Genomic DNA, 22,049 nt, shown 5'->3' with positions numbered 1-22,049 from the left:
ATCTCATGGTCTCTGGTGGCCAGAGAGGACCACAGAAGAGGACCAAACTCACTTGACTTATTTTCCCTGGTTTCTGGAGCCTTGATTCAGAAGGACATGAGGCCACTTAGTTGCGTCTCCTGTTGCTCACTTTGCATGTTTTGGGAGGTGCTGGTGAGCAGATGAGATACTGTAGGCACTGCACATAGTAAAGCTGCTAACTGGTGCTTGCCTGGGCTCTACCTTCTACCAGGTGTGCCCCGGAGAGCCTGAAGACCCGGACTTTCTCCCATGCCAGTGACACTTGGATGTTTGGAGTGACCTTGTGGGAGATGTTTACCTATGGCCAGGAGCCCTGGATTGGCCTCAATGGAAGCCAGGTGAGACTCTTGAGCTGATTGTGTTCCCTTCTGCCCTTCCTGATTCACGAAATGTACCTGGGACAATCTTGCCAATTAGCTGGATTCCTCTTCTGGTCTTCTAGGTATGGACATCTGGATACTGAGCAAGATGAGGCTGGGGATAGCTTTTAAATAATCAATAAGCATTTATTGAGCACCTGCTGTTTGTCAGGCAGTTTGCCAAGTGCTGAAGATACAAAAGGCAAAAGGCAGTCAGTCCCTGCCATCAAGGAGCTTACAGACAAATTATACTAGGCAAACTATATCTGGGATCAAGAGGAAGTAATTAACAGAGAGAAAGCACTGGAATTAAGCTGCCTCTAAATGCCCTTGCCATCTGCTAATCTCTTTATACCTGAGTAACTTTGCTAAGAATAGCTGATCTTGGGGAGATGGGTGAGAGAGGAAGAGAAGTAGTATTTGGCCATTTCTCCCAAGTCCCATGCTTTACAGCCCCTGCCTGGATTTTCCCTGGCCCAGATGGTTCAAGTTTCACCTCACTAAGGGGAAGAGTGATCAGATCATTCTTTCATTGGGAGATGGGGTGGGAGATTTAGGAGGAAGACGGGGTCTTTACCCAGAATTTGTCCTTCCCCTCCTCCAGATCTTGCACAAAATTGACAAAGAGGGAGAGAGGCTGCCTCGACCCGAAGACTGTCCCCGAGATATCTACAATGTCATGGTCCAGTGCTGGGCCCACAAACCTGAGGACAGACCCACCTTTGTAGCCTTGCGAGACTTCCTGCTGGAGGTAAGGGCCTGGGACAGTAGGAGCCAAGGGTGCTTTGGGAAGCCTGGCAGGACTGGGGAAGGAGGCTGCTCTGGGATGATGTATGAAGGAAGGCTGAAGGGTGGGACTGACCTGTCCTTGAGCACCATCCCCCCCTTTTCTGTACCATAGGCTCAGCCTACAGACATGAGGGCCCTGCAGGACTTTGAAGAGCCGGACAAACTGCACATACAGATGAATGACGTCATCACAGTCATCGAGGGAAGGTATGGGCAGCAGTGGTCCCTGGGTCACATTGGGGTGGAGCCGGTCATGTTGTGGGTGGCTGAGAGAGCCAGCTCTGCTCCTGTGCTGAGGTTTGTATGAAAGGAGAAAGCTGAATTTGGAGTAAGAAGACTTTGATTTCAGTGCCAGCTCTGACTCTTAACACCTGCATGACCTGAGGCAAAAAGAGAAGTCTGCTTTTGATCCTCCTCAGACATCCCAAGAATGGGGCAGTGAGTGGAGAGCCAGAGCCCCGGCCTGGAGTCAGGAAGACTCTTTCCTGAATTCAATCTGGCTCAGATACTAGCTGTGGGACTCTGGGCCCGCCACTTAATCTGTATGCCTCAGTTTCCTCATCACTAAGGTCTGTGATTTGCCTCTAAGACCCAAGGAGGTTAGGTCCCTCTTAACTTTATCACGGAAATCAGCAGTATGTCTTACCAGTAACCTCCCTTATTGTTGGCTTCTCCCCAAGCCTTCCTTTTGATTCCCACTGATCAAATCTTTCTACTGGTCATTTTCCTGAATGACCTGTACCCCCCAGTAGGACTTAGAATGCTTAATTGCTCTCCCTGTCTCTCTTTTAGTTCTTACCATGCAGCACATATAAGTCCATCTGATACCTCTGCATTCTCCCATTCAAGTGCTTTCCCAATGAGCAGATCAGTCCCCAGGGACGCTTCCAAGTATTCTCTGCCTTCCTCACGCCCACACGCACCCTACCTTACCTATCCCCACCCTTCAGGCTTCCAGGCTGTTCCCTCCCTTGACTTGACCCTGAGTGACTGCTGCTGCTCCACCCTCCACGTGCCTCTGCCTCCAGGTACCTCCTGAGTCACTGGTTTCTCTTCCCTCCAGCCCCGCAATACCAGTGTATGTTCCATGTACTGAAGGAGATGGCCCCACCTGCTGTTATCTGATACCTTGGAAGCTGAAACTGGTTTGGGCAGGGGTAGCTTTGAGGTTAAGGAGAGAGGTGAGGCAGGAAGATCCCCCATAGGATTCTCTTCCCTATTCTTCCTGCCCCCTCCAGGCTTTCTAAGGCAGGTGGCTTTAATTCTGTCCCCATAGCTACATCTCCCATTCTGTTGTGTTATGGAGGAAGAGAATTTTCTCCCAAAATGTGCTTTCTTGGGGTCTCTGTTGTTTTGTTTTTAGTCAAGCCCAACTCTTCTTCAACCCCCTTTAAGGTTTTCTTGGCAAAGATAGTGGAGAGGTTTGTCATTTTTTTCTCCAGTTCATTTTCAGATAAGGCAAACAGGGTTAAATGCGTTAGCCAGGGTCAAATAGCTAGTAATTGTCCAAGGTTGGATTTGAACTCAGGAAGATGAGACTTCCTGGCTCCAGACCGGGGGTTCTCTCCATTTCGCCACCTATTTCCCCATCTCAGGCTCTTTGGGGACGGTAAAAAGTACGACCCAGCTAGGGCCTCCTGGGGCAGGCTGGGAGGAATTGTCTGGGCGCTTGCTAGTTCATGCAGGAATACATGCGTCTGGGATCTCCTGAATTGTTGAGATTTCCTCAGCAGGGCCGTGGGAGGAAGAGGCTGCAAGCTGCCGAGGTCCTCCCCCAGAGGAACGAGGCCAGTGATACCTGCCCCACTGTGGGCTGGCCGCTTCTGGGCATTTTCAGCATGTCTGAGGATTCTCAGCACCAAATGACACTTACTACCAGGGTGATGGATGAATCCACTCTTGTAGAGAGGGGAGGGCTGGGCACCCAGGCCCCTGAGGACGAGAGAAGTAAAGGACATGTGGCAAGAGGAGAGAAAAGAGAGAAGGGGGAGGGTGTGTAGATTGGGAAAAAATGAGGCACGGCTGGAGGGTGGGGGTGGTACAGGAGGTTAGGTTCCAGGGAGGGAGGACCAGAGCTAGGACCTGTTCCTACCATCACCATTGTCATGATCTATTTTCTGCCTGGATTTACACTCAGTAATGTGATTGGGATAGATCTCTTCAGAAATATGAAATTGTGAACTTGACCATAAAGTTAGAGATACTAAAAAAGACACAGATGTCGAGAAGAAACCCCTTGGAGTCCTATGTATATGCCATTACTGGCATATAGTCCTTTCTGGATGCCTTGGTCATCAGCCTGCTAGGATGCTCTTCCTATATGTGGATGGATGAATTTTTTTTTCTGCTCCCTATAACACCAGAACTCCCCTTTACCTTTTCTTCTGGGTTCCCCTCACCCCTCTTCCAGTGTAGGAGATTCTGAATCTTACAGCACTTAACTAAAAAATGATAGTTTTGATTATTGGTCTCTCTCCTTCTTTTACTGGGGAATTATAGTCATTTTAAATTTTTGAACCTGGCTCACTTACTTACAGCTGAATAGATTTAGAAAGGGATCTCATAGGCCATCTAGTCCCAACTTCCATATTTTACAGATAAAGAAACTGAGACTCAAGGCAATTAACTCAGACTAGTCTCCTTTCTTATGTCTGTCCACAGGCCAGAGACAAGTGTTAGAGAAGGGAGGGACCTCAGACTTTGGTATCTTCCCTCTCCCAAACCAGTTTTCTTTCTATGACAGAATCTTACATATTTTCTCTTATTTTATCTCCTGGTCTCATCCCTCACAATGCAGCCGGTTGTTTTGAATGTACTTCTTTCCTTACAGTCCCTCTTTCCCAGCTGTGCCTCCCAGATGTGAGTCAGGGTCATCCTCTGTGGGTAAGAGGAAGGTCTGTGTACAGGGGGCCACCCTGCCAACCATTCCCCAAGGGGTGACTCAGAATCTTTGTGTGTCTTTGGGGCCTGGCTCTTTGTCACTGCCGGAACAGCATGGGTGGAAGGGTGGGGGGAGAAGAGGGGAGGGCTTCTAGGCCGCTCCCTCCTGGGAGGGCAGTTGTGGGATCATTCTGCCCCACCCTTCCGTCCCCAGTTCCCCCTGCAACTCCAGCTGCCTTTGCTGCTGCCTAGCTGCCTGAAGCGTGGGCCTCCGACACTGACGCCGGCCTGGACACAAAACCCTTTGCATTTAGCTCCTGGAGCTTGTCAGAAAGTGGGAGGTGAAGGGGCCTGAGGCCAGAGCAGCCAGTGAGACCATTTCATGTGTTTGTATTTGTTTTTCCGGGTGTCTGGCTCTCCCTGTCCCTCTTAGGCTGTTATGAATGTGTTTCTTTGCCTCCTCCACATCTCTGTGTTAATGGTCTTCCTCTGTCCTTGGTACTGTCTGTTCCTGGGCCTGTTATTACTCTGCTATACATTTTCTTTGGGGAGGGAGAAGGGAGAGGGCAGTAGGAATGGATCTTATTCTTTCCATCTGGATTTCTCCTGGAAGTCTTTTTCTTGTTCCCAACACTGGGAGAGCTCAGGGCTCAAATGTTCTTTCAAAATAATTTAGGAGCATTTTGGATAGAGATGTAGAAGAGGGCTGGGGAGGACAGAAAAAGGATTATCTTCCCAGTTGAATTCATGAGGAGCTTGGACTGTTAATAAGCAGCTGTTTTAGGAGTCGGAGATGGCTTTTTTAAAATTTATTTTTATTAGGGGTTTGGATAAAAAGCTAAAACTTTGTAGGGATAGAGGAGGCAGTGGCTGTGGGGCCTCCTAAGTGTTAGAGGGCTGAGTAGTCTCTCTTGTGGACCATTGGGTGATAGCCCTGAGAAAGAGAAAAGAGGGAGGGAGGAAGAAAAGGAGTAGAGAGAAGAGAAAGACAGAGAAAGGGGGGTAAGAGAAAGAGGGAAAGGGTGAGAGAATGTAAAACGTGTGTAGTTAACCTCTGATTCAGTTCAAGTTGGTAATGGGGCATATACTGGCTGTGACAGTTTGTTCTGTAACTTAAGGCCCTTAGGCAATTTTCAGCCTGTGACTTAGTTTCTCCTTATTTGAATGCTGACCCAGATCTCTCTCTAGTCTAGGGTAGTGAAGGGACCTGGTTTGGGAAGTGCAGAGCCACCTTCTTACTCATTCAGGGACTCTGTCAGCTTCTTTGCAATGACACTGCAGACTGGCAGCGCCCATCCCTAGTTGCCATGGAAACATTGATGGCTGAGCCCCAGAGCCAGGCCTTCCCAGAGCTGTGCTGGCCCACTTAATGTGTGGATGGAAGGAGGAGAGGGTGTGTGATCAGAAGGGCAGTGGAGATGGTAGAACGAGGGAAAAGAACATGTCTATTGATTGGTCTTATAAGAGTTTGATTTAACCCTTCTTTGTTCTTCAGGAATATCTGTTCCCACTAAACTCCAGAGAATATAGGTGGGTGAGCATCTTGAATAAATAGACTTGAGTTTGTATTGCTCTTTAAGGTTTTTAAAGCACTTTTGCGCTGTTATTTGGGGAGCAATTTGCACTGAAAACAACCTCACTTTCTCTACCCCCAGGGCCAACGAGCAAGATTTATGTTGAAACTAGTTCTATTCTTTGGAAGAGTGAGGGACAAGAGACTGAGGAAGCAGGACTCCTGGACCTGTTCCATGCGTCTGTCTTTAGGGCTTTAGCCTGATCTAGGAGTCCTATCTCCGTAATGGGGCAGGGGTGGGGAAGGGGACAAATGTTGTGGGGTGTGCAAAGCTCTCTCTTTCATGGATGGAGCAAGGAAGAGTTGACCTTTTTGTGATGTGCTGTGTGGGGCCACTAGAAGAGGGAGTCTCCCTTTTCCCCCCTCACCCCTGGAAAAACCCCACAAGTTTTTGCTTTGGCTTCCTTCCATTTCTCACATGTGTTAATGAATAACTCGTAAGGTGGCGGAGACAAGCAGGGTCAAACTTCCAGGTGACTCATTGGCCTAGATAGAAACAAGAGGAGAAATGGGCCTCAGGGGTGGGGTCAGGAACAAGTGAGTGAGGACTCAGTCCCAGGGGGTGGGCAGAGCACGAATGGGGGAAAGTGGGCCTGGAAAAGACAGAGGGAAATCTGTGGACTTCTCAGAAAGATTCCTGCCTCATCCTTGGCTTTTGTCTGACACTTGTCTAGGGTCCCCCGTCCCCCTGCCTATAGGGAGTTGTTTTGGGGGAGGATGGGGGGTGCTGACCTTTCTCTGTCCTTTCTTTCCTACACTGAAGCCTTGAGTGTTAATCACAGGGTAGTGATAACTAGGGTCTCAGGATGGAGAGGGGAAGAGGCTAGCTTGTTCTTGTGGGATGGAAAGAGAAGATCTGGGCTGCAGCTTTCCTGGATTATAGAAAAGCTAATGCACCCTACTGATCTAAGGGCATTGAATGTCAAGTGGAACAAACATATTCAGAAGTTTTTATAAATAGTATGTATAGCAGATGTAAGTCCTATTCACTCTAGTAGCATTTGCTCCTGGGCTAAAACTGTTTTTGGACTTGGTTTTGTTCTTTAGAGAGGAAGTACTTGATGGAAATCCTCCTTCCATGGCTATAGAGGCAGGACCCATTTTATAGGTATTTAGAGTCAGAAGACCTGGCTGGACATCTTCAAACCAAATTACTTAACTGCTTTAAGACTCAGTTTTTCTCATTTGTAAAATTGGAGCGGGGGGGGTGGGGGGGAAGTGTGGAACTAGATACTTTAGGGCCTCTTACAGCTCTGGGGCTTCCTAATCTCACAGATATCTGTGAGGGGTTGGGAGGTTAAAGATTCAGAACTGAAAGGGACCTTAGACTTGTCCAATCCCAGCATTTTTACAGATGTGGGAAAAAAATCTCAGGAAAGTTAAGTGATTTTCCCACTGTAACTCCAATATTGGCAATATTTTGATTGTTCATCACTAGACCCCAGCATATAGACCCAGGATAAGAACTTTCAAGTCCTGGGTTTCTTCTCCAATTAAAAAGAAAAGTGTGTGTATGTATGTGTATGCCCATATATACACATATACATTTTTTTAATATGCACACAAATTTAGATATAAACACACGTACATGAATGTGCACACTCATGCTCACCTTGGCCTTTCTTTAGCATCCAATCTCAGTGGTAAGTTCTGCTTGGAGAAATCTATAGGTAATAAGTCTAGCTTAGATGGTGCAGTAGGTAGAATGCTTAGCCTGGAGTCAAGAAGATCTAAATTCAAATACAACTTCAGGTTTGGGCAATCACTTAGACTCTGCTTCAGTTTCCTCTTACCTGAGGAAAACTGGGTATAATAGCACCTACCTTGAAGGGTTGTTATAAGGATTTAATAATTATCTTATTTGTTTATTTGTAACATGGTTAGAAGAATGCTTGGCATGCAGCAGGGGTTTAATAAGTCCATCCATCCCACCCCCCCCCATCCCCCCCACCCACCCCCACCACCAATCTCTTCCTTATCATTAAGACAGGTGTTTAGCTGCCCTTCACCTATTGCTCTGGGCTTCAGTTTAATTATTCTTTCTAGTTGTATGACCTTAAGCAAGTCACTTCTCTTTGGGTTTCAGTTGCCTCATTTATAAAATGAGTTGTCTATTTTGTAGCTCATTTGTATGTAAAAGGTGGTAAATGGTCTTAATTTCCCTTTCCTCCCTCCCCACCCTCTCTTTGTCTGTTTCTGTCTCTCTTTGTCTTGTCTGAACTGCATATTGTTCTTCTCAAGTGCTCTAAACAAATTAGACAATAATTAAATATGTATTTTATTGAATGAGTGCCACATCTGAAAGTTGTGGATCCTTATGGCCACCCAGCTTCTTTTTCTTCTTGGGGTTTATAACCACTGGAGCAAGTAGCAATGGGAAGGGGGATGATCTGCATTGGTGGATGGTGTTCCCTACAACTCAGTATCTGTAACTTAGTGGAGAAATCTTAGGGAGTTGCTGGAAGTATCAAGAGATGAAAAATCTAGCTCAGAGTCACAGAGCTAGGATACATTGGGTAGAATTTGAACCCAAGTTTTTCTGATTCCAAGCAGAGCCTTCTATTCACTATACCTTGGAATCTAGAGTAGGGCTTCTGAACCCGGGCTCCTTGAACTTGTTTTGTTGTTACTTTTGATAATTATCTTGTTTAGTCATTTCAGTCATGTCTGACTTTCTGTGATTCCATTTGGGATTTTCTTAGCAAAGATACTGGAGTGGATTGCCATTTCCTTTTCCAGTTCTTTTTACAGATGAAGAAATAAACAGGTTATGTGTGACTAGCCCAGGGTCACACAGCTAGGAAGTATCTGAGGCTGAATCTGAACTCATGAAAATGAGATCCCCTGACATTAGGCCATTACACTATCTAATTGCTGTTGATAACTGTATTTTAGTATAATTGATTTTCCTTGGTAATATGTTATTATATTTTTATATTTACTTTTTTAAAATTTTAATATAATATTTCATGTGTTTGTTTGAAAAACACAGTTTTGAGAAGGAGTCACTCTGTAGGTCAATTGACTAAACTATCAAACAAAAACAAACAAAAAACCCTCAGTGTAGAGGATTTCTATATCTTGGACAATCCTTGTTCCTTTTTAAGGTTGTGAAGTATCAAGGGAGATGCTGCTCCTTGTTTTACCCCCTGCCAACTTAAGTTGTATTAATAGTCTCGATAAAAGGGAGGTAATGGTTTGCTAAATCTTGCTATGGTCTGGCTCCCCTAATCTGGAATATTGTTACCAAATCTTTTCACTGTGCTTTAAGTTTGCCAGAGTAGGGTGTTCAGGATATAGGAGAAGAGGAGGATGTCCTGGACATGACATCATGTGATGATTGGATGAAGCAGGGGATGTTTAGCCAGGTAAAGAGCAGCATGAAGGATGTGAGCATCATAGCTTTCTTGATGTATTTGAAAGTTGTCATGGGGAAAGCAGGTGTTTAGATTTGTTTTGCTCGGTCCCCAGAGAGTAAAACTATAATAGTTGTTGGATATTAAGCTTTTATTCAATAGAAAGAACTTCCTAAAAATTCAGACTGGTCTTCCAAGAGTGGAATGACATTCTATTTCTTATAAAGTAACGAGCTCTTTGTCAGTAGAGGTATTTAGTCAGAAACTGAATAACTACTTATCACGGATATTAAATCTCCTTGTATAGGGGGGGGTTCCTCTGTTGAATGGGAAGCTAGTCTCATATGATGTAATGGAGGAAAAATAAAAACTAAAAAGGGCAAAAAAAAAGCTTTTATTAAAGTACCTACTTTGTTCTAATGAGCAGCTAGCTGGCACAGCAGATAAAAGCTCTAAACATGGGGTCAGAAAGACCTGAGTTTGAATCTAGCCTCAGATACTAATTGTGTGACCCTGGGGTGGTCACTTCACCCTGTTTGCCTCAGTTTCCTCATTTGTTACATGAGCTGGAGAAGGAAATGGCAAAATAACTCCAGTATCTTTGTTGAGAAAATCCCAAATAGAATCATACAGTCGGACATGACTAAAAGGCCTGAACAACAACATGTACCATATACTATGTTAAATGCTTTACGTATATGGTCCTATTTGATCCTTACAACAGAGCTGGAAAGTAGTTGCTGTCATTATCCCCAGTTTACAGCTGAGGAAACTGAGTCAGACAGGTTAAGTGATTTACTGAGAGTTACACAGCTAGTAAATTATCTGAGGCTGGATGTCTCTATAACTCCAGGCCAGGGCTTTATCCACTGGGCTACTTAGATTGGGGCAGAAGAGCTGCGTTTGAATGCTGGCTCTGCCACCCTGGGCCCAGCATTGAGCTTACAGGCCTCAGATTCTTCCTCTGTAAGTCAAGGTGATTTGATTGCATTCTGTCTTAAGGCTTCTTCAGCTTCTTCCGTCAGTCCGGCCTGTAGGGCCCCATCGCACTGAGGTTCTGTGTGTGAGTCTGACCCTCACGGGAGCTTGTGGGAAGGAAATGCGCTCCTTGATGCTTGGAGCTAAGTGGGCATGGGGGAGTGGAGCTAGTGCCCAGGAGGGATATGGGGGGCTTTCTTTGTGCTCCAGCTCATGTTTTAAAAATCCCCAGTGGTTTTGGGGGATTCCTGTATGCCCAGTAGGGAATAAGAGTGGGGGGTCACGGCGGGCCACGCCTGGGGCACTGTTTTGGGGTTTCCCTCTGGCCCGTGGCTGCAGGGAGCAAAGGTGGTGAGTTGTCAGCCATGGTGGTTCTGGGCCCACACTGCCCCTGCCCCAGTGCGTGTTCTCTGAACTTGGGCCCTGGGCAGGGCTGAGGGGGGCTTAGAGAACTGTCCTTTTGTCCTGCTACCTCTTGTTTTTCACCATGTCCTTTTGGGCTTGACAGAGCGGAGAACTACTGGTGGCGTGGGCAGAATACAAGGACACTGTGTGTAGGGCCCTTCCCCCGAAATGCGGTGACCTCCGTGGCTGGGCTGTCAGCCCATGACATCAGCCAGCCTCTCCAGAACAGCTTCATCCACACGGGCCATGGCGACAGCGACCCCCGACATTGCTGGGGGTTCCCAGACAAGATTGATGAGTAAGTCCCTGCCTGGGGCTGGGACCTGCCCCTCACGCTCAGCCCCTGTACCTGGGAGGGAGAGGGATCCTGATCTTGTAGTTAGTCACGTGCTTTGTTATCTGATTCCTTTACCCTGATTAGATTGGTTAAAAACCAACCCCCTAACATACCCCTCCTTTAGGATTTTTTCCCTGAATGTCTCTATCACTTTGCCCCCCCATCTTGTCCCCCACCCCGTTTTTGGCCCCGAGTCCCCTCTTCTGTCTCCTTATTACTCATTTCTCTCTTTTTCCCCTTTCTTCAGTGTCTTCCCCTCAGCTCTTGACACTGGGTCTCTTCCTCTATTTGCCATTGGCTCATTTTTCTCTTTTCCTTTTCCCATCCAGGCTCCAGTGCTCAGAAAGGGAGAAGAGCACTGGCAGGCCCCCCAGTAAGATCAGGGAGGGAAAGGGCCTGGGGTATCTGAAAGGTGGCTATACAGCCTTGCCTGGTTTGCTGACGGCAAGCAGTCACAAGGAACCCATGGAGTGAGGGAGAGGTTCTGCCCTCCCCAGCCCACAAGGCTCGGGTTCCTTTCTTTCTGGAGATTCTCCCCCTTTCTTACCCTTGGCATTTCATTTCCTTTTGACACCAGACGATAGAAGTCCTGAGGAGTCAGGCTCTCGGGGCAGACTTGGGGAGCGCAGAGTCTAACCACATCCTGGGTGGCGTGTCAGCACCATGCAAGATGGCGTCTCATTCACCCCCTCCTTTTGCCAAGGAGAACTGTAGAAAATTCTCTGTAAGAGAAATTAAGTGATTTTCTGAGATGCTCACAGGTAGTGCCAGAGCCAGGATCTGAGCCTGGGGCCCTCTGAATGCAAACCCGGCCATTTTTCCATTATACTACTCTATTCCTACATCACATACTACATTACACTACTCAGCATGTGCTGTATGGCTTCAAGGTCCTACAGCGTTGTTCCTGGGTCCCTTTGGTTGCTGACCTCTGTGAGGATGGGGGTCCACACCCAGGCAGCACGGATTGAAAAAGGGGGAGACAGCCCCCTGCTGCGCTAGTGCCCTCTGTCCTATTCCTCATGTGGCATGGCATGACAGGCTGGACCCAGCCCCATTCCTTAAGGCTTTAATCAGCCTTAGTGACTAAGGCCTAGACTCTGAGGTGGGGGCAGGGAGAAGGGAAGCTCTCCCCCCCCTCCCTCTTGTTCCCACTCCTATCTCTTAGCATTAGTCCTGGAAAAGGAGTAAGGAAGTAAGGCCTTGGACATGGTCTGGTGTGTTGAAGGGATCTGGTACCCTTTTACGGATGACACTGAGTCCCAGGGAAAAAAGGCAGCTTGTCTGAGATCCCACAGTCAGTGATAGAGCCAATCCCAGAACCCATCTCCCTCTTCTGAACCCGGACGGATTTACGAACTTTTTTGTCTTTTGATTAAATGTATTTCAGGAGAATTGTTTTGTAATCCTATGTATTTTATGTTTTTAAAAACACGGTTCTGAGCAGGGGCCCCTAGGCTGATTGGCTAGATTGCCAGAGGTGTCCTAGCAGCATAAACAAGCCCCTGTATTCCTGGGATGGGGGAAGATGCTGTCGTTCCCGCTCCCGAGGTCTTTCTGGGCCCAGTCCCTTTCAGTCATTCCATTTTGCCTGCTGCCTCACATGCCCCTTCCCGTGTTCCTGTTCCTGCCTCCCCCAGCACACTGATCTGGTTTTCTCTGCAGACTCTATCTGGGAAACCCTATGGATCCTCCCGACTTGCTAGCAGTGGAGCTGAGCACCTCCCGCCCCCCCCAGCTTCTAGGAAGGGTAAAAAGTAAGAGTCTGCTCCTCCCCAGGAGCCCCCCACCCCACCCCATTCCATCCCCGGGGCCCGGCTTTTGGATAGGAAGGAGTGGGCAGCCCCTTCCTAAGGACGCCCCCATACTGGTCTGCTTGGCTCAGGGCTGGGGTGAGAGCAGCAGGTGGGTCAGCTTTGTTCCTGATCCCCCCAACTACAAGTGGGGTGGAAGATGAGGGGCACCTGGTGTTGGCTCCTCTTGTATCCGCCAGTGGTGGGCATCATTTGGACATGGCCCTGGATTAGCTGAGGATGTGCTGCCAGTCCCCTCCCCCACGTTCTGTGCCCCTCCTCCCCTCACCGACTTAGCACGACTCCATCCCCCGGCTTCATGTCACCCTTTGATTCTGAGCCAGCCTACCTAGGGCTCCTCCCTGGGTGTCCACCTTCCACTCCTCTGCCTGTCTCTCATTTTCTGCAACTGCCCACCCAGCTATCTTGCCTTTGCCTCTTCAGATGCACATGAATTGATCTCATTTCCTGCTTATCTTCTTCCCCCTCTCCCTTTATCTCCTCTTTTTCTTTTTTCCCTTCTCTCCCCCATTTCTTCTCCTTCCCTTCTTTTCTTCCCTTTTCTCCTCATATCTGCTCCCTTTCTACTCTTTCACCCTTCCCTTTTTTCCCCCTCACTCTCATGACCTTTCTTTCTCCTTTTCTTCTTTCCTTCCTCCCCACAACCCTCTTTTCTTTCTTCCTCCCTACAACCTTTTCTTTCTTCTTCCCTTTTGTCTTCTCTTCCTTCCTCCTCCCTTCTCCCCCTTCTGTTTCTTTCTCCCTTTTCTTTTTCCCCTCCATTTTTCTTTCCCCTCCTTTCTCCTTCTCTTCTTCTTTTCCTCCCTTCCCTTTCCCCCCTCTCTCCTTTCTTTTCTCCTTTCTCCCCCGTCCTCCATTCTGACTTCCTCACCCCCTCTTATCACCTTCCTCTCACCTACCCCCTCCCCTGTCCTGCCTCTGTCCCTCCCATGGCCTCTCTTCCAGGAGAGCCTCCGCCTCGCCCGCCTCAGCCTGCCATCTTCGCTCAGAGTAAGTGGGGCCGTTCTGCTCCTTGCTGCCCTGGGCCCTGCCCCTGTCCCCTCTGTTCTCTCATAGCTCCTCTTCTCCTCGAAGGTACTCACTGGGGGCTGACAGGGAGGAAGGGAGGAGGGAGTGTGCTGTGAGCTTCCTGCTGCGGCCCCTAGCATGACTCAGCCTCTTCAGATGCTTGGTGCTCCCTATTGGTTAAACACCAATTTCTCTTTAGGCATGGGAGCTGTGCCCGCACCCACCCCCCGGACTCGGGGCTGTGTGTGCTCTGCCCCACCCCCCACTGATCCTCCCCCCAACCTGGCACTAACCCGTGTGTGGTGTTGGGGTGGGCCGGGAGAGAGGTCTGGGGGGGAAATGGGGAGAGGCCTTGAGGGACTGCTAATGAAGCCCTGCAGAGACACAGGGCAATGTCCCGGGGCAGGATGGGGGAAGGGTGATAGCAGGGAGCTGAGAGGGGGCTGCGGGCCCAGCTCATTGTCTCCTCAGTGGGTCTCCTCTCAGTGGGACCAAGGACAGGGGGGGATACTACCTCTTGGGGCAGTGGGGGTGGCTTGTGTTTTCTGTCTTTACCCTAGGAGCTATGAAAGCAAGTTTCTGACACCGCTCTCCTGGGGGTTCCTTCCTCTTCTCTGTCTCGTAGAGCCCACCTATGACCCTGTCAGCAATGATCAGGACCCCCTGTCTGCTGACTTCAAGCGTCTCTGCCTGAGGAAACCGGGCCTGCCCCGGGGCCTGTGGCTGGTGAAGCCCTCAGCCCGAGTGCCAGGCTCCAAGACGAGCCGGGGCGGGGGGGAGGTGTCCCTCATTGATTTTGGTGACGAGCTCTCAGGCCCTTCCCTGGCCCCCCCTTCTCACAAGCCCGGTGCCCCCTCCCTCGCCCAGCTGGCCATGGATGCCTGCTCTCTGCTGGACAAGACGCCCCCACAGAGCCCCACCCGGGTGCTTCCAAGGCCCTTGCACCCCACCCCCGTTGTGGACTGGGATACCCGCCCGCTGCCTCCGCCGCCAGCCTACGACGACGTGGCTCAGGACGAAGACGACTTTGAGGTCTGCTCTATCAACAGCGCCCTGGTGGGTGCCAGAACCCTTGAGGGGCCGCCCCGCGGGGAGACCAACTATGCCTTTGTGCCTGAGGTTGCACGGCCCCCTCCACCTCTGGAAGATAACTTGTTCCTCCCACCCCAAGGAGGGACTAAGCCCCCCAATTCCCTCCAGACTGCAGAAATTTTCCAGGCTTTGCAGCAGGAGTGCATGAGGCAGCTGCAGGTTCCCTCAACTTCTCTGGCCTCCTCTCCCAGCCCCGGCCTGGGTGGAGAAGACAGGCCCCAAGTGCCCCCCAGGGTACCGATCCCACCTCGGCCCACCCGGCAACGAAGTGAGCTGGGCGGGTACTCGGGGGAGTTGTCGCCAGCTTCGGGGGGTGAAGAGGAGGCAGCACAGTGGCGAGGGGTGGCCCCTCCCCCGCAAATCCCCCCGAGGGAGCCCTTCTCTCCTCAGGGCTCCCGAACCCCCAGCCCCCTGGCACTGTCTGGCAGCTCTCCCTTGTCCCCTCGCCTGTCCAGTTCCCCTGGCAAAGCCATGCCCACCACCCAGAGCTTTGGCTCTGACCCCAAGTACACCACTCCCCAAGTGATCCAGGCTCCTGGGCCCCGGACGGGGCCTTGCATCCTGCCCATCGTCCGAGATGGCAAGAAGATAAGCAACACGCATTACTATCTGCTTCCGGAGCGGCCGCCATACCTGGAGAGATACCAGCGGTTCTTGCAGGAAGCCCAGAGCCCCGAGGAGGAGCCTCCGTCCATCCCTGTTCCTCTGCTGCTACCGCCCCCCAGTACCCCAGCTCCTGCAGCCCCCACCGCCACTGTGCGCCCCATGCCCCAGGCTGCCCTTGACCCTAAGGCCAACTTCTCAGCCAACAATAGCAACACAGGTGCCCGTGTCCCATCCTTGCGGGCTCCCACCCGTCTGGTGAGGGGCTGCCCGGGGGACGGGCTGGAGGCTGGGCGCCCCGCAGACAAGATACAGATGGTGAGTCCTGGGAAGGAGCTTCCTGGGGAGGGAGGAAGGCAGGGGAACAGGGTCTTTGGGGTGCTGGCCTTTCAGCAGGGTTCTGAAAAAGAGCCCGTGGAGCCGGGGACCCCTGAAATTGGGGCCCAGCCCCAGGAGCAGCCCTGACTGAGTGGTGGGGGTGTGCCCAGGTCCAAGCCATGGTGCACGGGGTGACCACAGAGGAGTGCCAGGCGGCCTTGCAGAACCACAGCTGGAGCGTTCCGAGGGCTGTCCAGTATCTGAAGGTATTGTCCCTTGCCCCCTCCACCTCCCCCGAGCCTTGGGAAGCTGGTTCACATACCACCCGGCTCCTGAGCTCTCCTGCTCCTCTGACTCATCTGATGCCCCGTATGCCTTAGTCCCGCCGGGCGCCCCTTGGCACTTGGAAATGCCCTTTTTGCTCTCCTCCTCCTCACCCTTCCAACAGGTGGAACAGCTCTTTGGCCTGGGTCTGCGGCCAAGGCAGGAGTGCCATAAGGTGCTGGAGATGTTTGATTGGAACCTGGAGCAGGCTGGCTGCCACCTGCTAGATTCCTGTGGTCCCACCCACCATAAGTATGTGTTTCTCTCCCACTCTGCCCCAGTTCCTCCCGCCTTCTCCACCCAGCCAGCCGGACCCAAGGGAGCCGGGCCCATTAGGCACAGGGACCTAACAGTTCCCAAAGGCTAATAGTCCCTAGCCAGGAGCCCTTTTCCCCAAGGTCAGGGAAGCTTCGTGCAGCTAACCAGTCCTACCCATGCGGCTGTGAGCTGGTGGGTCTCACAGGAAAGTCCTGGGAACGGGCTGGTGGGGCAGGGGAGCCTCGGTCCTGAATGTGAGGTGGCTGCTCAGCAGTGATCTCTCCCAAGCATGCAACCCCCTCTCTTCTTGCAGGCGCTGATGGCAGGTCGGGGGAGCCGGAGAGTCTGACTTAAGGGGGGGCCCTGTTAGTCTGCCTGAAGGATCACTTGAGCCTGTCCTGCATGGCGGGGGCCAGGGAGGGTAGTTTCCCCTTTCCCCCGGGGACCTGGGGAAACCTGCTGCTGCTACCTTCTCCCCCGCCAACCCGCTTCAGATAGGCAGAGGGGAGCCAGGGGCAGCAAGAGGGGACTGCCCTTCCCCAGCCCCTCCAGCCATCTGCTGCTCCCACGGCCACTGCACAGGGACACCGGTGAGGGAACACCAGGAAGGGGGTGAGGAGGCGTCCAGAGTCGGGCAGAGGGCGGATGGGAAGTCCCAGAGTGCTCCCTCTCCTAGCCCTTAAATCTCCATCTGCTGAGGTGCCTCAATTGACTTTAGGGACCAGAATGTAGGGAAAACCCACAATCATCTGCTTGCGTCTGGGGCACTTTCTACTACGAAAAGTGAAGGAAGGGGTCGGTGGGCGGGACTCCCGGTGGTTTGCTGGGCCTCGGGATGCTGCAGCTGTACCGGCACCGGGGAGAGAGCTCTCGGGTCGCAGACCCAGCCAAACCCATGCCTGGGATGGGAGGGGTCACCCAAGGTTGAGAATTTCAGGAGGTTGGAAGCAGGGAGGATGCCAGCCCAGTGCCAGGGTGGGGACAGGAGCCCTGCGTGTGCGCAAGGGAACAGGTACCGGCAGCTGCAGTGGAGGCCGGCGCCCAGCCCAGCCCAGCCCTCTGCTGTTTTGTGTTTCTCCCCAACAACCTCTGTTGCCAAAGTTGCTGCTCTTGTCCTGCCTCCACACATCTGCTTCTTCCAGAAAAATAAAGTTAGTTTCTATTTTACATTACCGGGGGCGCTGGTGCACTTTCTTTGCCTCCTGGGCAGCAGGGGGAGCTTGGCAAAGCCCTGGGTGTGTCTGCCCCCAGGCCTGCCGCTGCCTGTGTTCCTCGGACTGGGATCTTAACACTGTGGATGTGACTGTGTGCACCCGCTGGGGGAGAAGGTTTGAGACGGTCTTACTGCCTTGATGGAGGGACTTGGAAAGCTCCCGGGGCACGGCGGGAGGTGGGGGTGGGGGGAGAGAACGGAATCTCACTGAGAAAGGGCCTGGGAAGGCCAGGCATGGATACCCCAGCCCAAAGGGCTTCCCGCAGCTCGGAGATCGAACACGGGACCCACAGGACGGCCCCGAGGATGGCCTAAACCAGACAAAATGAAAATGGGAGTTCACAAAATAAGTGTGCAATAAAGTGCCGACAGGGCTACATTTAAAAGCCCCGTGGCGTGGATCCTGCAGCACCCCGGTGCAGGCCTCGCTGGCCCCTGTCTCCCTCTGAGTCCGACAGCTGCCCTGGGGCGGAGGGGTGAGACCCTGCGCGGTGCTGTGAGAACTTCCCAGTTAGGGGCTGGAGCCGCGGCTTTCTGCGGTGTGGCACCCTAACGAGGCGGAGGGCGCGGGGACGGTGTGATGGAGGGGAAAGCCTCGCTCCTCACAAAGTGGGCGTGAACAAATCCCTTTCAGCTTTGCGATGGGTTGGTTACGGACTCGGCCGGAGAGAGTGAATGAGTGCTTCCCTCCCGGCTGCGGCTTCTCCCGGATACGGGCCCCGCGGGCGCCCCGGCCGTCCCCCTCATCCGCAGGGCCGGGCTCTCCTCCCGGCGCCCGCCCGGAGGCCACGGTGCCCGCTCTGCCCTGCCTCCTCGTTCGCCCGGGAGTGAGCTCTTGGGTGACGGCAGGCCGCGGCGCCGAGCCCAGGGCCCACCGGGGGGATTCGCAGATTGGATCCTTGGGTGGCTGGGGCACCCCGTGACTCAGCTGGGAGAGCGCCGGCTTTCGTCTCCCCAGATGTGAATGCCTCCCGCTGAGGGCCGTGCTGGGGGAGCCTCGCGCTCCCGGACCCCGTAAAGAGCCGCAGCCTTTGACGGTACCAGCCCCTCCCCCAACTTAAAGGGACTGAGGCAGGGTAAGCTCGGAGAAGTGAGCCACCGTTACAGCTGGTGACAGCGCGAGCCGGGGGCAGCCCCCTCGCTAGGGAGCGCTGATGTCGGGGGAGAATTCCGGACTTGTTAGGGCAGTTAGTGGGGCTGTGGGCAGAGCTGCGCTCGGAGTGCTTGACTTTCGGATCCAGCCTTCACACTGGCTGTGTGACCTTGGACAAGTCAGCCCCAACCCCCCCCCCCCCAAGTTCTGAGTTCAAGTCTAGCTTCAGACACTTCCTGCCGAAGTTTTACACCCGAGTCTAGAGTCCCTCACCCAGAACCCTAACGTACCGCAGGAATGTTAGCTCTCACTTAGGGAACGCAGTCGCTTTCTCAAGACCTCACCACATTCCAAAATGACGCACAGACCCGCGGACTAAGGAGCCGAGGGCGAGCCCTCCGCCTCACCCGCGACTTTCTGGATAAGTCTGAAGGGGTCGCCCGAGGCTCAGCAATTTTCCCAGGCTGCTACAGTCGGTCAGCGTCTGAAAGGGGGTTTGAGCGCAGGGCTCCCAGAACCCGGGACTTCTCCAGCCCCTGAGGCTGCTGATGGAAAGTCCTCTATTCTTTCTCCTTTTGTAAGTAAACTTTAGGGAACAAATGACCATCGTGCTCTAGGGTCGGATTGCAGGATAAAAAGATAAAGAAGAAAATGAGAGTGCGTCACAGAGTGGGTGAGTCAGCACGATGACAGTTAAAGGGGGATTGCATTGAGGGATGCGACATCTCTGCACCCAGGGAGAAAGGCCCGGGACCGGGAGACTGGCTGTCCCGAGCCAGCGCGCGGACGGTGAGACGCACGCCTCAAGTCAGCTTCCAGAATCTTCTACAAGTTTCCAGGGGAAGTTTAAATCTTGACAGCTCTTTTTGGATTAGTAAAGCCCGAGAAGGTCAGGGATGGACCATTCCAGGTTCAGATAAAGTTGTGGACCTTGAATTTACCCTCAATTCTAAGACCAAAATGCCCTTTTATATAAGAAAATGCTAGTGTGGGTTGTAAAAAACCATGCTTCTTAGACCGTGATGACCATAATTGAGTTCATTGTTTATTTATTAATTCAATTTAACCAGTAAGCAATTTGAGATCAAGGACTGTGTTTGTATCCCCATAGGTTCTTTTTGTGGGTGGGGAGTCTTTTGTGCGATTTTTTTTTTCCAAAAAGCATTTTAATAAATTTTCAGTTCTGATTTTTTCACCTGTCTCACATCCATTAGAAGGCAAGAAATGTGACTATATATACTAAATCATGCAAAATATATCTTGTTGCAAATATATATATATATATGGAAAGCAAAGTGAAAAAAATTAAGCTTCAGTCTATACTCAGTATTCTTCCTGGAGGTGAATAGAATTTTTCATCACAAGTTCTTTAGAATTGTTTGGGTGATTGTGTTGATCAGGATAACGAATTCACTCACAGTTGATCACTGTGTAATATTGTTGGTATTGTGTACAATGTTTTCCTAATTCTGTTCACTCCAGTCTTCCCAGGTTTTTCTGAAATCATCTTATAGCTTAATAACTTTAACTGTGGTTCATGACCCAATATCGGGTCTCATAACTGAATGTGGAGTTGCAGAATTATGATTCACTATCAGTAAATGTTTGATTTGTATACCTATTTTATGTTAGATTTTTTGGGCAAAAAGGGATCACAAGTGGAAAGAAGTTCAAGAAGCCTTATAGCTCCATATATGGCATTCCATCATGATCATGTACTACAGCATTTAACCATTCCTCAATTGACAGGCATTCCTTCAATTTCCAATTCTTTGTCACCACAAAAGACCTGCTAGAAATATTTTTGTTTATATAAGCCTTTTCTTTTTAATTTGATCTCTTTGAGACCTAGTAGAGGTTATCACTGGGTCAAAGGTTATGCAGTTTTATAGTCCTTTGGGCATACTTCCAAATTGCTCTCCAAAATGTTTGGATCAGTTCACAATTCCACCAACAATGCATCAATGTTCCAATTTTTCCACATCCCCTCCAACATTTTTCATTTTCCTTTTTTATCATATTAGCCAATCTGATAGATTATGAGGTGATACATCATAGTTGTTTTGATTTGCATTTCTCATAGTAGATCCTTAATAAATGCTTATTGATTTACTATAGTGGAAGGGTCTAGATTTCTAATATTCTGTCCAATTATCCTCAGAAATTATTGAAAGTTCTAAAAATCTCAGTATCTCTGTAAGTAGTTTCTGAATGAACCAATGTACTTGTTCAATAAACATTTATTATGTTCCTGATGTGGACAGTACTTTTTAGACACTGGAGAAATACAAAGACACTACCCTCAAGGAATACTCTAGGAATTTAGGATTAATTCCAAGGTTTGGAGAGATGAGCAAGAGAATTTTCTTGCTCATTCCCTAACAGCAAGGAATATTTTCTTTTGTCATTCAATTTTTAGTTTATTTATTTTTCTACTTTTTATATCATCTTCATCTCCAAATTTTTCTGACCCTTTCCACTTTTTCCCTCTTTCCTATAAAGCCATCTTTTGGAACAGAGAATATAAAAAAGGGGAAAAAAGAGTCAGTGAAGACTAACCAACATATCAGATGAGCCCAATAACATTCTTTAATCTTAGTTTCCTACCTCTTCAAAGAATAGAGGAAGATGATTTTTTTTTCATTTCTGCTTTTGGGGTTATATGGCATTCTTAGGTTATGTTGTTATTCTTTTCATTTACATCATTTACATCACTGGTTCTGTTTCCTCCACTGCACCATTCATGTGAATCTTTCCATGCTTCTCTGAACAGATACTGACTTAATGGTGGTTGTATGGTAAATTTGTCTTGCATGCATTAAAAGGTGAAAACAAATCCTAACACGCAATTCACACTGAAGCATATATTACAGGTGAGTGGACCTCACTCGAATAGCAAGTGAACAGAACAAAAACAGTCAGAGCCTCTCTGACGGTGCTTCCAGATTAGGGCATGATAGTTTTTCTGAGCCTGATCAAAATTCCCAGTCCATCAGTCTTCAATACCTCTCTATGGAGGCTATCGAAAGAGTTTTTGTCAGGAATGACGTTAGAGGCTGGATTGTTCTTACTTATCAGTAGGAAAATGTCCGGTATCACAAGAGTAACTCTACTTTTCAGTTGGCCCTGAAGATTTAAAAGTCATGAGTGGCTGAGTTTTTGGACAGTCTTATCTTTTGATTACTTCTTTCAGGAAGTCTACAGGGTCTAAGATATATGTGGCTCATTTCTGAATAGAAAACTGTGGTGGAGATGATAGCTAAAAAGCTGATTTTAAGAACCTTAGGAATAACAATGCTTCCAGCCCAGTGCCCTCCCCCAGTCCACATCCTGGGAAGCAAACCCTAGATTTAGCCTGGCAACTTCTCCTACAGTTGTTAACAGCTACATGCATTAAAGATTCAAAATAGAAAATTCTTGTCACCAAAGTCCTTGACATTGTCAAATGGCTCAACATCAGAAACTGCTAATTTTATCAGTGGAAATGTTATTAAAGAGAAAGCATTGACATCTACTTTGCTGTTGCTGGCAGCATAGGGACCCTAAAGGTCATGGGAACTTTCTTTGCAACTACAAACATTATGTCCTATCCATTATCTGTCTCTATTTAAAATGTGAGCTCCTAAAG

General features: G+C 50.0%; 1 protein-coding gene and 1 long non-coding RNA gene across 8 annotated transcripts in view; one reads left to right on the top strand and one right to left on the bottom strand.

Moving 5' to 3' along the window:
- Positions 1-17,287, top strand: part of TNK2 (tyrosine kinase non receptor 2) — a 41,383-nt gene extending 24,096 nt beyond the window's left edge. For 5 of the 7 annotated variants that reach the window (XM_074301518.1, XM_074301515.1, XM_074301517.1 and 2 more), the window contains exons 7-15: positions 233-359; positions 985-1,131; positions 1,282-1,376; positions 10,465-10,659; positions 12,364-12,455; positions 13,458-13,502; positions 14,146-15,533; positions 15,704-15,799; positions 15,982-17,287. In XM_074301518.1, the coding sequence (XP_074157619.1) occupies positions 233-359; positions 985-1,131; positions 1,282-1,376; positions 10,465-10,659; positions 12,364-12,455; positions 13,458-13,502; positions 14,146-15,533; positions 15,704-15,799; positions 15,982-16,224 (2,428 nt within the window). In that variant the 3' untranslated portion in view covers positions 16,225-17,287. The remainder of the gene's footprint in view (positions 1-232; positions 360-984; positions 1,132-1,281; positions 1,377-10,464; positions 10,660-12,363; positions 12,456-13,457; positions 13,503-14,145; positions 15,534-15,703; positions 15,800-15,981) is intronic. The other 2 variants (XM_074301520.1, XM_074301514.1) reach the window with 2 other exon arrangements.
- On the bottom strand, positions 10,580-18,940 carry LOC141561630 (uncharacterized). Its single transcript, XR_012488098.1, has 3 exons — positions 18,712-18,940; positions 11,246-11,420; positions 10,580-10,710 (listed from the first exon to the last, which is right to left on the bottom strand). It is a non-coding gene; the product is annotated as an uncharacterized LOC141561630 (long non-coding RNA).
- Between the last annotated feature and the right edge of the window lie 3,109 nt (positions 18,941-22,049).

This window comes from Sminthopsis crassicaudata, chromosome 3, assembly GCF_048593235.1.
Source record: "Sminthopsis crassicaudata isolate SCR6 chromosome 3, ASM4859323v1, whole genome shotgun sequence".
NCBI classification, from domain to species: domain Eukaryota; kingdom Metazoa; phylum Chordata; class Mammalia; order Dasyuromorphia; family Dasyuridae; genus Sminthopsis; species Sminthopsis crassicaudata.
The sequence above is the reverse complement of the archived record's forward strand: the minus strand, read 5'-3'. Positions and strand labels throughout refer to the sequence as shown.